This window comes from Somniosus microcephalus, chromosome 29, assembly GCF_052327205.1.
Source record: "Somniosus microcephalus isolate GS21.2 chromosome 29, FLI_Smic_1.0, whole genome shotgun sequence".
NCBI classification, from domain to species: Eukaryota; Metazoa; Chordata; class Chondrichthyes; order Squaliformes; family Somniosidae; genus Somniosus; species Somniosus microcephalus.
Window position 1 is genome coordinate 38031290 of NC_141015.1, and position 15521 is coordinate 38046810.

Here is a 15521-nt window from a genome sequence, read left to right on the forward strand (position 1 = left end):
TCCTGCATCTAGTCTGTCTAGCCCTGTTAGAATTTTATAAGTTTCAATGAGATCCCCTCTCATTCTTCTAAACTCTAGCGAATATAAGCCTAATCGACTCAATCTCTCCTCATACGTCATTCCTGCCATCCCAGGTATCAGTCTGGTGAATCTTCGCTGCACTCCCTCCATGGCAAGAACATCCTTCCTCAGATAAGGCGACCAAAACTGCACACACTACTCAAGGTGTGGAGATTGATCACTGTGACTAGTTAACAACTCAATTATCATTGTATCATGCGACTACTGGGATGGTAGAAGGCGAATGACAGAGACCGTGGGCGTCTTTCGTCTAGCAATTCCTCTGAATGCAGAATCAGCCTCAAAAGAGACACGGCCCAAAATTCCAAAGCATTGGATGGTTGTGGACAGTGACAGCGTGACCATATTCCATATGATTACTCCAAATGAGAAATTAACATTAATTCAGTTTTTTTGGGTGGGGGGGGCGGAGCAATTGTAACTGGTGAAAATCGAAGAAAATAACCTTTTTGATACCTACTGATTGTAAGCGGGAGCAGCAATGATTTAGCGGGCAGTCTGGGGGTGGGTTGGGTATATAGCCAGTCAGTCCCTTTGGCCCCTCTTTGTCGCCGAGTAGCGAATGTTCCTTTGCAGCTTTCAAAATGCACGCATCCATTTTTTGTTTTAATGTAACCGCTTTCCAAAATGATTTTCTCTAGATTTTTACGTAGGAATATTAGAGTAAAACTTTGAAAAATATTCTTTTTAATGTGTGTAATAAAAAAAAACTTGTGAACTTGTTTTGATCATGAAATTCCCCTTAGTGAAACATCTTGCATAAATCTGTTTTGCTTTCCTTGGAGCAGGCCATATGACGGATTTGCTATACACCGAGAAAGATCTGGTGACCTCACTGAAAGATTACATCAAAGCGGAAGAGACCAAACTGGGTGAAATCAAACGGTAACCAAGATTCTTGGAATTTTGAAGAAACTTTTGTTTAACGGCATTTAGTTCCCGCTCTCTTTAAATGCTTTCTTTTTCTCCCTCCCTTTGTATGGCTAATGACATAATAAAACTCACTACACACTTGGTTTGAGTATAAAGCAAGGCTTTAATCAACTTGTTTCAGAACATGGAGGTCTAGTTGTACTTCACTAGTTCCTTGTCTTACAAAATGTCCCTGGGAAGCTGGGCCCACGCCCGAGTATTTATACTCCTTGACAGCGCCACCAGCTGGCCGTCCAGCGTTATTTCATGAGTAGTTTCTTGATGATGAGATTTATAACAGCTAATGTATTTGTGCACCAAACCATTAGGGTATGTGTTAATGTATAATAATATCAGTAAGGGTTTAATTAGTTCCTAGCAATAATTTCTTCTCAATCTTACTAGGTGGGCAGAAAAGTTGGACCAACTTAGCGAGACAGCTACCAAAGATCCAGAAGAGTTCCTAGGGCACCCAGTGAATGCCTTTAAATTGATGAAACGATTGAATACAGAGTGGTTGGAGCTGGAAAACTTGGTCCTCAAGGACATGTCAGATGGTCAGTAGTTAATCAACTTTTTCTAAGTAGACTAATGAACAACATCCTTTTTCCCCCTCGCCTCCTCCTCCCCTTTGCCCCTGCACTCGTTTGCCCTTATTTTTTTCCTCCACCAACCCACATTCTCGGTATCCCTATCATCTGGACGGGCAGGGCAATCCAACCTGTCAACCTCTTCACAAACACTGCGACCTGTTAGGACATTCGCCTGAATCCTTTCTCCCCCCGAGACAACCTGCCCCGTCGGCAAAAAGGGCAAGTGTGAAAATTGATTGATTTTTTAAGCACTTATGTGTATCTTCTTCTTCTTAGGCAGTCCCTCGGAACCGAGGATGACTTGCTTCCACACTAAAAATGAGTTCTCAGGTGACTGATGAGTCCAATACAGTCTCTGTCACAGGTGGGGCAGACGGTGGTTGAATAGGCGGGTGGGTTGCGTGCTTGGGTTGACGTGCGCTCCTTCCGCTGTTTGCGCTTGGCTTCCACTTGCTCCCGGCGAAGAGACTCTGTGTTCGGCGCCTTCCCGGATGCTTCTCCTCCACTTTGTGCGGTCTTGGGCCAGGGATTCCTAGGTGTCGGTGGGGATGTTACACTTTTTCAAGGAGGCTTTGCGGGTGTCCTTGAAGCGTTTCCTCTGCTCACCTGGAGCTCTCTTGCCGTGTCGGAGCTCCGAGTAGAGCGCTTGCTTTGGGAGTCTCGTATCGGGCATGCGGACGATGTGGCCCGTATCTTACAAATCTGTTAACTGCATTTGATAGCTCGAGTGGTGAACTGTAGGATCTGAGGGTTACAAACGTGACCAAAAGCAACTTTTATCTTCCTTGAGGGTAAAATGTTCACTTTATATAAAAAAAAAGTATTTTCTCCTCCTTTGCTAGAGTTTACCAGTATTGCTCTGAAAACAGCTGGGAGAGTAGACATGGGGAGCCTTTTACACTATATGTGCCTTTTTGTTTTTATTATTCTCCATGGAAACACTTGGCGTCTCGTCACGATGCCACAGCTGGAATCAATAACTTGGAAGATCACAGGCAGTTGCGTCCTACAGCTCCATGGTGTGTGACTCCAGCACTGCTGCATCCAGTACCATTTACTGTCGGAAGTTTGCTTTCCCGCATTTGATCCAAAGATCTCTATTTGATTTAAAAACAAGTAGCCAGTGGTTTCAGGTGTGCGCTCATGTTCTGTTTGGTGCAATGCAGCTTCCTTTTGCTTGCCAGCGCCCACAGTTCCTGCAGCCAAGAGATCAGGATAGCTGACCTGCCACCAATGATGCTTTTAGCTGTTTTCTTTTAAGAGTGCAGCAGTCCCCTGATGAATACTCCCGGCCCAATACAGGAAACTTTGATTTATCCGGAGGTTATATGTCCGGAATACTCGATCTAACGGCAAAAATCAGGAGCCGTTTTCTATAAGTTTTTTTTAGTTCTCGTTGCTTTTTTTTTCCCAGTCAGGCACTGCAAGGTCTGTAGCTATAGCAACAGCTTCAGCTAGAGACGCTTGCAGCTGCAGCCGACTGTTTTGAAGCTGTTGCTAAGCAACAGGGTTTGTTGATTCACACGGAGCTTTTCAGTTCCATATGTTTCAACATTAACGCTGGTATGTCCGGCACTTTTGATGGTACGGCACCAGCTCAGTCCCGTCAGTGCCGGATATCAGAAAGTTTCCTGTATCCCACAGCCCTGCCCTTCACTCATAAGAACATGAGCAGGAGTAGGCCATACGGCCCCTCGAGCCTGCTCCGCCATTCAATAAGATCATGGCTGATCTTCGACCTCAACTCCGCTTTCCTGCCCGATCTCCATATCCCTTGATTCCCCCAGAGTCCAAAAAACTATCTATCTCAGCCTTGAATATACTCAACGACTGAGCCTCCACAGCCCTCTGGGGTAGAGAATTCCAAAGATTCACAACCCTCTGAGTGAAGAAATTTTGCATCTCAGTCCTAACTGGCCAACCCCTTATCCTGAGACTATGCCCCCTAGTTCTAGACTCTCCAGCCAGGGGAAACAGCCTCTCAGCACCTACCCTGTCAATCCCCCTCAGAATCTTATACATTTCAATGAAATCACCTCTCATTCTTTTAAACTCTAGAGAGTATAGGCTCGGTCTCTTCTCATGGGACAACCCTCTCATCCCAGGAATCAGTCTAGTGAACCTTCATTGCACCGCCTGCAAGGCAAGTACATCCTTCCTTATGTACGGAGGCCAAAACTGTACACAGTACTCCCAGGTGTGGTTTCACCAAGCCCTGTACAATGGCAGCAAGACTTCCTTACTCTTGTACTCCACCCCTTTGCAATAAAGGCCAACATACCATTTCTAACTCGCTCCCTCTCTGCAGTGAATGAGAACAGAAACTTAGTTGCATCGGAAAATGGAACCTGCAGTACATAATATTTTATATATATGTACTACCTTTATTTTGACTCTTGCTTTATGACTGGCTTTGGAATACGTGTGTCGTAGAAAAAGAAGCAGGCTATGAAAGGTTATTTTTGGTAAATGGGTTCAGTGTTCCACCAGCGTTTCCTGACTGGATTAAGTCCAATATTTCATCTCAGTTTCTCCTTCATCGGGAGTGCATTTGAAGGATTTTGATCTAGGACCGAGCCAGGCCTTTGTCTGGACCCTATAGGGGAGTTCATGCTAGAAACTCGTAACATTTTACCTTTAAGGAACCTACAGCCTGTTTTTGGTTTGTGTCTGATGTGTTACTGGCTCCACTCGTCAAGTTCATATCTGCACTCCATTCAATAAATAAATTCCAGTTAAAACAGCTGGGTTTCATATTGAAATAGTTACGCTTAAAAAAAAAAAAAAAAAAAAAAAAAAAAAAAAAAAAAACTAGGAGTCTCTAAATATGGAAGAGGCAGTCCAAATTCGACTGTGCAGTAGCCAACAGTTTTACTGCACTAAACTTTTCAATAAACTTCATTTGGCAGATGAAGCAGTTACGCAGCAAAGGGCAGTGGACCGATCCATATTGTAAATTGGATGCGAGCCTGGCATGAAGAAATACAAGACTGAACAAAAAAAGATTAATGTCTGAATGTTTAACCCTGATTTTTTAATCAATCGAATCTGTCCGGGCAGTCGTATTTTAAATTTTTTTTTAGAAGAATGAAAGTGATTTCATGGACATGTTATTACCAAAAAAACGTGATTGAGGTTGGCAGGCATTGAGCGGCCTTGGCTGCTAAGCAAAGTTGATATGGCATTCCAAAGTTTTCTTATCGAAAACTTACTAGCTTCCGTGAATGCAGGCAGGGTTGAGTTAAGATGAACATGCCTACTCCTGATGACGCCTTCGGCTGGTTTCTATCTAGGCTTCCCACACTCTGATGTGTGAGATAATGGCGTTTGCTTTCTTAATGGGCTTGGATGGCATTAGCTGACAAGTGACCAAGGTCATGAGCAATCCAGCCACTCGCGCAAGTTGGATGGCAGTCCCATCACTACCAGAGAGTGCTTAATATTTTTTAAATGAATGGAATTACCAAGGAGACGAAAAAAGTTCCTAATGTTGCGGAAAGGAGGTGGTGAAGGAGCAGTAGAGAGTACAAGTTGTGGACAATTTGACCTGAAAGTAACATGATGCATTGGTAATCCAACATGCTAATTCCAATGGAATAGCAGGGCGTAGGTTTTTTTATTCGTTTATGGGATGTGGGCGTCGCTGGCAAGGCCAGCATTTATTGCCCATCCCTAATTGCCCTCGAGAAGGTGGTGGTGAGCCGCTTTCTTGAACCGCTGCAGTCCGTGTGGTGAAGGTGCTCCCACAGTGCTGTTAGGGAGGGAGTTCCAGGATTTTGACCCAGCGACGATGAAGGATCGGCCGATATACTTACGTCAGGATGGTGTGCAACATGGAGGGGAACTTGGAGGTGGTGGTGTTCCCATGCGCCTGCTGCCCTTGTCCTTCCAGGCAGTAGAGGTCGCAGATTTGGGAGGTGCTGCCGAAGAAGCCTTGGTGAGTTGCTGCAGTGCATCTTATAGATGGTAGACGGTGCACTCGTGGTGGAGGGAGTGAATGTTTAAGGTGGTGGATGGGGTGCCAATCGAGCGGGCTGCTTTGTCCTGGGTGGTGTCGAGCTTCTTGAGTGTTGTTGGAGCTGCACTCATCCAGGCAAGTGGAGAGTATTCCCTCACACTCCTTACTTGTGCCTTATAGATGGTGGAAAGGTTCTGGGGAGTCAGGACGTGAGACACTCGCCACAGAATACCCAGCCTCTGACCTGCTCTTATTGCCACAGTATTTATGTGGCTGGTCCAGTTAAGTTTCTGGTCAATGGTGACCCCCAGGATGTTGAAGGTGGGGGATTTGGCGATGGTAATGCTGTTGAATGTCGAGGGGCGGTGGTTAGACTCTCGCTTGTTGGAGATGGTCATTGCCTGGCACTTGTGTGGCGTGAATGTTACTTGCCACTTATCAGCCCAACTTTTCTGTATAGGTAACCTCCTGTAAATATTGACACGCTTCCATGCATGCCTCTGTCCCAACATCCAAAAGACAAGCACCCAAAGGAAATCCTGGTATCATTGCAGGAAATCTTATTAACTTATACTGTATTGGTATACTACCCAAAACAGGCAGAAATCTGATGAGCTCACAGACCCTCGTTTGGTTCAAGCATGAGAGGTTTAACCAGGACCCCATTCTCATTTACTTCCGAGCAGTTTAAGACTTCTGCAGTCCTCTGCTGACTTAAGTTGCAGACCTGGGGAAGGAGGGGAAAGAGAGACGGCAGGCCTGGGGATGGGTGATAAACGGACCAAAGAAAGAGAAGGGAAGAGGGCAAAGGGTGGAGTGGGGGGTTGGTGAACAGATATGAGAGAGTGGGGAAGAGCACTTGAAGTGCCATAACCTACAAGGCTAAGGTCCAAGAGCTGGAAAGTGGGATTATGCTGGATTTTCGGCCGGCACAGACGTGATGGGTCAAATAGCCTCCTTCTGTGCTGCAAATTTCTATGATTCTATGGTCTCTTTTGACTTGTCTGGTGTTGGGCCAGAAGTAGGGAGGGAAAATCCACTCTCAGTGCAGCAGCGCCCTTTATAGAAGTTGAACCAGGCAGGTTATTGACGATACTTGTGCAGGTTTCCCAGGCCGCCTCACGGGGAGGCATTGCCCAAGTATGGAAGGCACAGTTGAGACTAGGAGGGCAATGTGTCATACAGGCACCGATGAACTAAAGCACTGTGGGGATTCACTAACCTGACCCAGGTTATCTGAGGAGCCGAGCAAAGGTGAAGTCCTGCCCTCGAGGGAGGGAAAGTACAACAATGAGTGAATCTGCACTGCTCTTGCATCTAGCCTAGCAGTCAATTAAAGGAAAGGCTTTAACAGAGGACGTCTGTCCATGGGGAGAAAAGTAGCCATTACAGATTAGAACAGAAGGAGGTCGGAATGCGCAAAGGCTAACCTGCCATTTCAGCTCATTCCCTGCACATTTGGGGCAGCAGACCTGCTTCCCTCTACTGAACCAGGACAGGGTGTCGTACTGCAGGCACTTGGCCTTGTGAAAGGTTTGAATGTGATCTTTAATTCTGACTCTTGATGCATTGCTACCTATGTCTCTGCTGGAAATGCTCAGCAGGTCAGGCAGCGTCTGTGGAGAGACATTTCAGGTCGATGACCTTTTGTCAGAACTGGAAAAAGTTAGAGATGTAACAAGTTTTAAGCTCAATGTAAACTCGAGGAACAGCACTTCATCTTCCGATTAGGCACTTTACAGCCTTCTGGACTCAACATTGAGTTCAACAATTTCAGACTATAACCTCTGCTCTCATTTTTCGGATGGCAGCTGTTGCTGATGATTCTGCTATCCCCATTTACACCTCCCCTAGACCCATCTTTTGTTTGTTCACTTGTCCCATTACCCTCTCCCTCTGCCTTGCACCATCATCCCTTTTGTTATTTAATCTCTCCTGCCTTCCACCCTATCACAGACCTTCCCTTTTGTTCATTCCTCCCCCCCCCCCCACCTTTCCCTGCCCCCTACACTTGCTTAAAACTTGTTACATCTCTAACTTTTTCCAGTTCTGACGAAAGGTCATCGACCTGAAATGTTAACTCTGTTTCTCTCTCCACAGATGCTGCCTGACCTGCTGAGTATTTCCAGCATTTTCTGTTTATATTTTAGACTTCCAGCATCCGCAGTATTTTGCTTTTCTGTGTCTCTGCAGGATTCATTTCTAACCTCACCATTCAGAGGCAGCACTTCCCTAGCGATGAAGACCAGACCGGAGCTGCCAAGGCTCTGCTACGGCTCCAGGATACGTACAATCTAGACGCCGACACCATCTCTCAGGGCAACTTGCCAGGTATGCAGCAAAGGCGATTTGATGTTGTGATACAGCCACTGGCTCATGATGCAACAGGTTTTGCGCAGCAAGATCAAAGTAACTTTGCTGGATTTGCTAGGACTCGTGGCAGGGAACATCTGTGTTGTCTGAATGTTTGTTAGTTGTGAGTTGGTGGCATTAGCATGCCAGTAAACCTCAAAAGCAGCGTACGCTTCTAGTGGGAGAAGTGGAAGGTGGCTGAATTAGGTCGGACTAAAATACAGGAAACTTTGTGCTATCCGGCACCGACGGGACCGAGCTGTTGCCGATCCCTCAAAACTGCCGGACACACCAACGTTAATGTTGAAGCATACGGAGCTTTTCATCTCCGTATCTGACAACAAACACTGTTGCTTAGCAACAGCTTCTAAACAGTCGGCCCGTACCTTGGAAGCATCTCTGTAGCTTAGCAACAGCTTCAGAGAGACTTTCCAGAGCCTGACTGTTGGGGGGGGAAAAAAAAGCCACGAGAAGAAAAAAAAAGGAACAAAATGGCTCCTAATTTTTGCCGGTGGCTCGAGCTTGCCGGACACTTAGCCTCCAGATAACGCACAGTTTCCTGTACTGCCAAATTAATATTTGTACAAAACTACACCCAGAAGGTAAAAATGTTACTTTAAGGTATATATTTTGTGGCCACACTTGACTAAGCATATTAATCTGAATTGGACAAAAGACACGCTAATTCACACCATATTAAGTCACACCAAGTTGCACCTTTCACACCAAAACATCTCGCAATACTTCACAGGATCACTATTTGAAGTGCTGTATAACTGTTATATAGGCAAATATGGCAGCCATTTGTGTCAGCATGCACAAAATTTTGAATGGGCCGCGCAGCCCTTTAAAGGGACCACGCACCCAAAAAAAATATTAGGACGAACATTGTCCACCGACATGTTGATTATAAAATTCTTATCCTTATGTTAAAATCCCCCCCATAGCCTCACCCCTTCCTATTTGAACTCAGCAGTGTGAGCGCTGTGAGTGCTCCTAACCCGGGAGGGTGAGCCCTGTCTGTTCTCTGAAAGCCGTAGTGTTGGAACTGTGAGCTCTGGAGCCTGGCTGTCACAATGAATGAGGACCAATCAGAAATTTGGTGTTGCAAATAGACACGACCATTTTCCGCAGACATTGACCAGTCGATCTGTTTTTAGGTGGTCTTGGTTGAGCATGGATTGTCGGCCAGGACGCTTAAATTGTATTGATCACAGGTCACTGCCCATAATCCCCTGTGTAGAAGGTGCTGTGGCAGGAGACCACCCAACAAAAACTAGGCATTTCTCACAGGCAAGGAGGATGATCTAGAGGGCCAGTCTCTGACTATCGCAATGTTTCTATAGGGTACCTCCCCTGTCTCATTACTAACTAGTGACCCGTTGATAGCACGGTCTGGTTTAAAGGATCATCTTTTGATGATCTCCTGGAATGTGAGAGAAAAAGTTTGAGAAAAGACTTTATTTTCAATTACTCAAACTGATAGATGTTGAGAATCTCTTTTGACTATTTAACTCTGAGTCAGTAGGTTGTAGTTTCAAGCCCCACAATAGAATTTGCACACATTATCTCGGCTGGCACTCCAGGCAGTGTTATGGAGTGCTGCATTGTTAAACAGGTGAGTTGTTAAAACTAAAATCCTGCCTGCCTTTTAGGTGGAAATTAAAGCTGTAATAGAAAGAGAGTAGGGTGGGTTTTATTGAAGGATGCGATCAGATGGACCAAAAGGGCTTTTTCATTGAAGTACTTCAATCTAATTAGTGATAGAGAACTGGGCGTAATCTCTCTCGTATTTCTGCATTATCACTGACCAGCATATTGTTTCCAATGATGGTCAACATGTTCTCAGAAAACAACAGCTTGCATTTATATAGCACCTTTACCATTGGATAAACATCCCAAGGTGCATCAGCGGTATGAAGAAATTAGGCAGCGAGCCAAAGAAGAGGCCAGAAGGGTGACCAAAAGCTTGGTTTAAGAGTTGAGTTTTAAGGACCATCTTAAGGAGGAGAGGGAGGTGGTGGGATTTAGGGAAGAATATGAGAGTGCGGCCCCGGCAGCTGAAGGCATGGTCGCCTGTGGTGGAGCAAGGGGAGGGGACTTCACGAGGTGGCCTCGGAGGAACAGAGAGTTTGGGGAGGGGTGAGTTTAAGGTTGCAAGAGGTGACAGAGATGAGACGGGTGAAGCCATGGAGAGATTTAAACACAAGGATAAGAATTTTAAATTTAAAGTTGGGGGAACCAGATTGCAAATGCTGTTCGTTATCTGTCTGACCCAGCTCTGCAAAGGCATGATTTTGATCTTTTACTCTCAGGCGTGACGTATAAAACTACACTCTCGGCAGAAGACTGCTTCGAGTTGGGAAAAATAGCCTACTCTGATACAGATTACTACCACACGGAACTGTGGATGGAGCAGGCATTGAGACAGCTGGATGCTGGCGAGGTATCTACCATTGACAAGATCACCGTACTGGACTACCTGAGCTACTCCATCTATCAGCAAGGCGATCTGGACAAAGCATTGGAGCTCACAAAGAGACTGCTGAAACTGGGTAAGGATGTGATGTGAAAGGCCCCTTTTATGTAGGGAACTCCAAAGCTGCAGTTGGCAAAGAGAGAAACAGGTGCAATTCTGTTGCAGATCCGATCAGGGTTTAAAGCTAAACCTGATTAAGGATCACAATGTTTTGAAAATCTTCTTACAGGGAAAGGGTTTACAGCATCGGGAGCAGTGGCATAGTGGTTATGTCACTGGACTAGTAATCCAGAGGCCTGGACTAATGATCCAGAGACGTGAGTTCAAATCCCACCACGGCAGCTGTGGAATTTAAATTCAGTTAATTAAGTAAATCTGGAATAAAAAGCTAGTACAGGAAACTGTGCGCTATCCGGCACCCACGGGACCGAGCTGCTGCCGTTGCCTCAAAACTGCCGTACTCTCCAGAGTTATTGTTGAGAGATTATTTGACAACAAACACTGTTGCTTAGCAACAGCTTCTAAACACTCGGGTGTGACCTGCAAGCTCTGTAGCTGAAGCTGTTGCTATAGCTACAGACCTTGCACAGCTTGACTGTTCAAACAAAGCAAAAAAAAACAAACAAAAAGAATAAAAAACGGCGGCTGATTTTTGCCGGTGGCTCCAGATTGCCGGATAGCTCACCTCCGGATAGCACAAAGTTTCCTGTATCAATAATGGTGACCACGAAACTATTGGATTGTCATCAAAACCCATCACTAACTAGGAAACCTGCCATCCTTACCCGGTCTGGCCTATAAGTGACTCCAGACCCACAGCAATGTGGTTGACTCTTAACTGCCCTCTGCGATGACAATTGGAGATGGGCAATAAATGCTGGCCTTGCCAGTGATGCCCACGTCCCATGACCCATTTAGTAAGCAACTTATAATCATCAAATGCCCAAAGATCTGATGAAACAAGTGGCAGCTTCATATCTGTATTTTTCAATATCCTTAACAAATAGAATTATGACTAATACATAAGTAAAATGTCTTAATTCAGAAATATGACCTTGTACCCAAAGTAATCTAGTATACCAGGCCATTCAAGTACGCACTAGAAATGATGTAGGTTATCACTCTGCACTCCAGATCTCTTCGACCTAACGGATAAATAATACTCACACAGACCATATATTTCAGGCTAAAACCACGCGTCAGATTTATTAAGAAATAAAATTACGTCCTGGATGGTGACCAACACAGTTAGAACTGTAGCTGTATTTAAATTATTTGGACAGGGTGGGTTTGAAGTATGCACGTAACCGCACCCTCCTAAAGTTCTCCTGTTTGAATCTTTGTCTTAAAGTCCCGACTTAAATATTTCAAAAATCCAACGGGTAAATTCAGCACTCCCAGCAGGGAAGCCACATTCAAAGGGAACATGGATGGGAGATAGAGCAACAGCATATTTGTTCATTAATCTGCATCTTAAAAGATTGTATGTATCCTGGAGGCATATCAGAGCCTTGGCAGCTCCAGTCTGACCTTCATCGTTTTCTGTATAAAGTGTTTAATTAGGAATACTGTACCAAGTTGCCATTTACACTTGTACATGCACATATTACACACTTGTGTATATCTACCGCTGACCCTGTGCTTTTTGCCCTGGTTCGCAGCAGCAGAACTCTGAAGTCAAGGGCAGAGGTCAGCAATGCGGTATCACCAAGCTGCATGTGTTTAAAATGGAATCTGCTTGTCGTTTTGATTGATGGTGCAAGAACCAGTGTAACGATCTCAAATGGCGAATAGTTTTAATAAAGATTGTTTTTAAAAGCTTCCTGTGTCGGGGGGGTGGGGGGGGGGGCGTAATTGCAGCAATCGTTAGGCAGTGGAGCTTTAAGAGGCTGCCCCCTCTGTTCATTCATCAAAGTTGTGTTTAACTTGACGTGTGAGTTGAAGATGAGATTTCTGTGAAAGCTGTTGCGCATGACTTCGATGTTGTAGATCCGGAGCACCAGCGAGCAAATGGAAACCTGAGATATTTCGAGTACATGATAGCTGACCAGAAAAAAGAACAATCAGAAGTGACCCAGAAGACTGCAGGAAACAAATCGGGGAGTGTTTCACCGGCTAAGAAAGGGCGCCCAGAGGATCATCTTCCAGAGAGACAGAAATATGAGAAGCTCTGCCGTGGAGAAGGTACCAAACTGGTAGGTGAATTATTAGAGCAAGGAGGGGGTCCTGGATGCTGAGGATTTGCGACTTGCAGTACCTGTGTTGTGCTTCTAAAATCAATTTGTGTAGAATGTATGACATGATGTGTACAAGCCAAATAAATAAGGAAGGTGCCAGATTCGTTCCTTGATTTCCACCAATGAGGAAATCGAATGAATGAAGGAGTTAAGAACCCATTTCAGCCGTGGCTTAGTGGTAGGATTCTTGCCTCGGAGTGTGTTAGACCGTGTGTTCAAGCCCCACTTCAGAGATTTAAGCACATAATCTAGGCAGGTACTTCAGTGAAGTACCGCGGGAGTGCCGTATTTCGGATGAGACGTTAAACCGAGGCCCCCGTCTGCTCTCTCAGGTGGACGTAAAAGATCCCACGGCACTTTTCGAAGAGCAGGAGAGCTTTCCCGGTGTCCTGGCCAATATTTGTCCCCTCAACCAACACCACCAAAAACAGATGATCTGGTACTTTGTTTCATTGCTGTTTGTGGGAGCTTCCTGTGCCCAAATTGGCTGCCCCGTTTCCCACGTCACAACAGTGACTACACTTCAAAAGTACTTAATTGGCTGTAAAGCGCTTGCGGTCATGGGACGTCCTGAGGCAGTGAAAGGTGCTATATGAATGGAAGTCTATCTTTCATTTATTTTTAAATGCAAAGCACATCTACTGCAGACCTTGTAGCAATTGTGTCAATGTTGCCAAGCTAGAGAGGGGCAGAATTGTCCGTGATTCTCATTGCTGATTGTTATCCGGTGACATGTGGACATTGGTTGCGAACCAGATTGCACTCAGCCGTGTTGCTGCCGTTGAATAGGCTGCTAACTCGCTGACTGGGCTTCCATGTGAAGAATGGCCACTTGGACCAAGCGCCAGAAGACTGCTGGGGGCTGGTCGTCTAGCATGGGTCACCATCTTTACAAGGGAAAGGATAAGAGGAGGAAATTGGGGAAACAAAATAGCTGAAAATTTAACATTTTAAAATTCTCATTCTTATTTTTAAATCACTCCATGGCCTCGCCCCATCTGATCTCTGTAATCTTCTCCAGCCCTATAGTCCCTCTGGACTTCTCCGCTCCGCCTACTCTAGCCTTTTGAACATCCCTGATTTTAAATGCTCCACCATTGGCAGTCATGCCTTCAGCTGCCCAGGTCCTAAGCTCTGGAATTCCCTCCCTAACACTTCGCCTCTCCACTTCTCTTTCTTCCTTTAAGACACTCCTTAAAATTACCTCTTCGACCAAGCTTCTGGTCATCTGCCCTAACATCTCCCTTATATGGCTCGGTGTCATTTTTTTTTTTATAACACTCCTGTGAAGCGCCTTGGAATGTTTTATTGCGTTAAAGGCACTATATAAATATAATTTGTCGTTGAAAAATTGTAGTGTGTCTAGTTCAGCTAATTGCAGTGGACTGAGCCAGTAGCACCAAGCTTCCACTGGAGTAGCACTGGGCTGAGTGATATTACTGATTTTGCTATTTATTTATCTGCAGAGTTTGGGTTGTGTAGGCAATGTGTATGGTATTGGTTTTCATCTGTTCTTGGAGACGTAAAGAATGGATCAGCATCCAGTGTTTCTTCTTTGATGCAAAGTTATTTTTTTTCACTAAATTAGTCCAGTGCTCTTACATGAACTGGTTCTTCATCTCGCGTCGATTTACTGCAGATTGCTGGCGCAAAACGGTTCTGCATTTCTCTCTAATAGTCACTGCACTCTAAAAATTAAATCAGGGTATCGAGCACTTTGAGATGTTTCGACAAATGTGATACAGCACTATTATAAATGCCCGTCTTCATTTCTGTTTCTGTGCAGAGTCCTCGAAGGCAGAAAAAGCTCTTTTGCCGCTATTCAGACGCAAACAGGAGCCCACTGTACATTCTGCGACCTGTGAAACAGGAGGATGAATGGGACAAACCTCGAATTATCCGCTTCATTGATATCATTTCTGACCAGGAAATTGAGCGAGTGAAAGAGTTGGCAAAGCCAAGGGTAAGACATCGCGCCATTCCGAGGTGGTTTTTGTGCGCTAGTTCACTGGCTCTGTTACAAAGTGGGCAATTGTGAGCTAGGGTGATTTGCCCTTCAATGAAACTTACTTTGTGCTATTTTTCACTCCCTCTTGGAAGGTCCTACTGCATCATTTACACCCTTCCTCCACACTCAGTGCATTGAGACAGCTGTTAGACTGTTTGAAATGGTCAAATTGAGTCTTGGGCACTTTTAAGAGCGTAATATTAAGGCTGCTGTGAACAGCAATGTGGGTGCAGTGCAACATTGGTTCAAGAACTGAGTGCAGATCACTTGCCTGCCGCTTTGTTGAGGGATGCATGTCATGTGGAGAAACTCAAGAAGGGGACCATGCTCTCTTTCTTAAAAAAAAAAAAAAAAAAAATGGTGTCAATGCATCAGAAAATAGTTTAAAACTTTTTTTTAAGCCCCAACCCGAACAAAAAGCAACCGAATCATCCATTTTCAGTATCCCACCTAAAATTCAACCCTCGGTGTTGGATCTTGTGCCTGAGACCCTGCAAGCGTGCATTTGGCTTCCAACACTGAGGGCGTTGTAGAGATTCACAGAAACCCCACAGTGCAGATAGAGGCCATTTCGGCCCATCGAGCCTGCACCGACACATATCCCACCCGATCCCCGTAATCCCTACACCAACACATATCCCACCCTATCCCCGTAACCCCACGTATTTAATCCCCCTAACACTAAGGGTCAATTTATCATAGCCAATCAACCTAACCCGCACATCTTTGGACTGTGGGAGGAAACCGGAGCACCCGGAGGAAACCCATGCAAACACGGGGAGAATGTGCAAACTCCACACAGACAGTCACCCGAGGCCGGATTCGAACCCGGGTCCCTGGCACTGCTGTTTGATAACGTGTGTAACTGATGGAGTAGTGCAGGATCTGCACAAGTCTATCA

General features: G+C 45.3%; 1 protein-coding gene across 5 annotated transcripts in view; it reads left to right on the plus strand.

The window, feature by feature from the left end:
- The window catches only part of LOC147098655 (prolyl 4-hydroxylase subunit alpha-1-like), a 121577-nt gene that overhangs the window by 68610 nt on the left and 37446 nt on the right, over positions 1-15521 (plus strand). For all 5 annotated transcript variants that reach the window (XM_085970635.1, XM_085970634.1, XM_085970636.1 and 2 more), the window contains 6 exons: positions 870-966; positions 1399-1550; positions 7738-7875; positions 10212-10451; positions 12365-12570; positions 14399-14575. In XM_085970635.1, the coding sequence (XP_085826761.1) occupies positions 870-966; positions 1399-1550; positions 7738-7875; positions 10212-10451; positions 12365-12570; positions 14399-14575 (1010 nt within the window). The remainder of the gene's footprint in view (positions 1-869; positions 967-1398; positions 1551-7737; positions 7876-10211; positions 10452-12364; positions 12571-14398; positions 14576-15521) is intronic.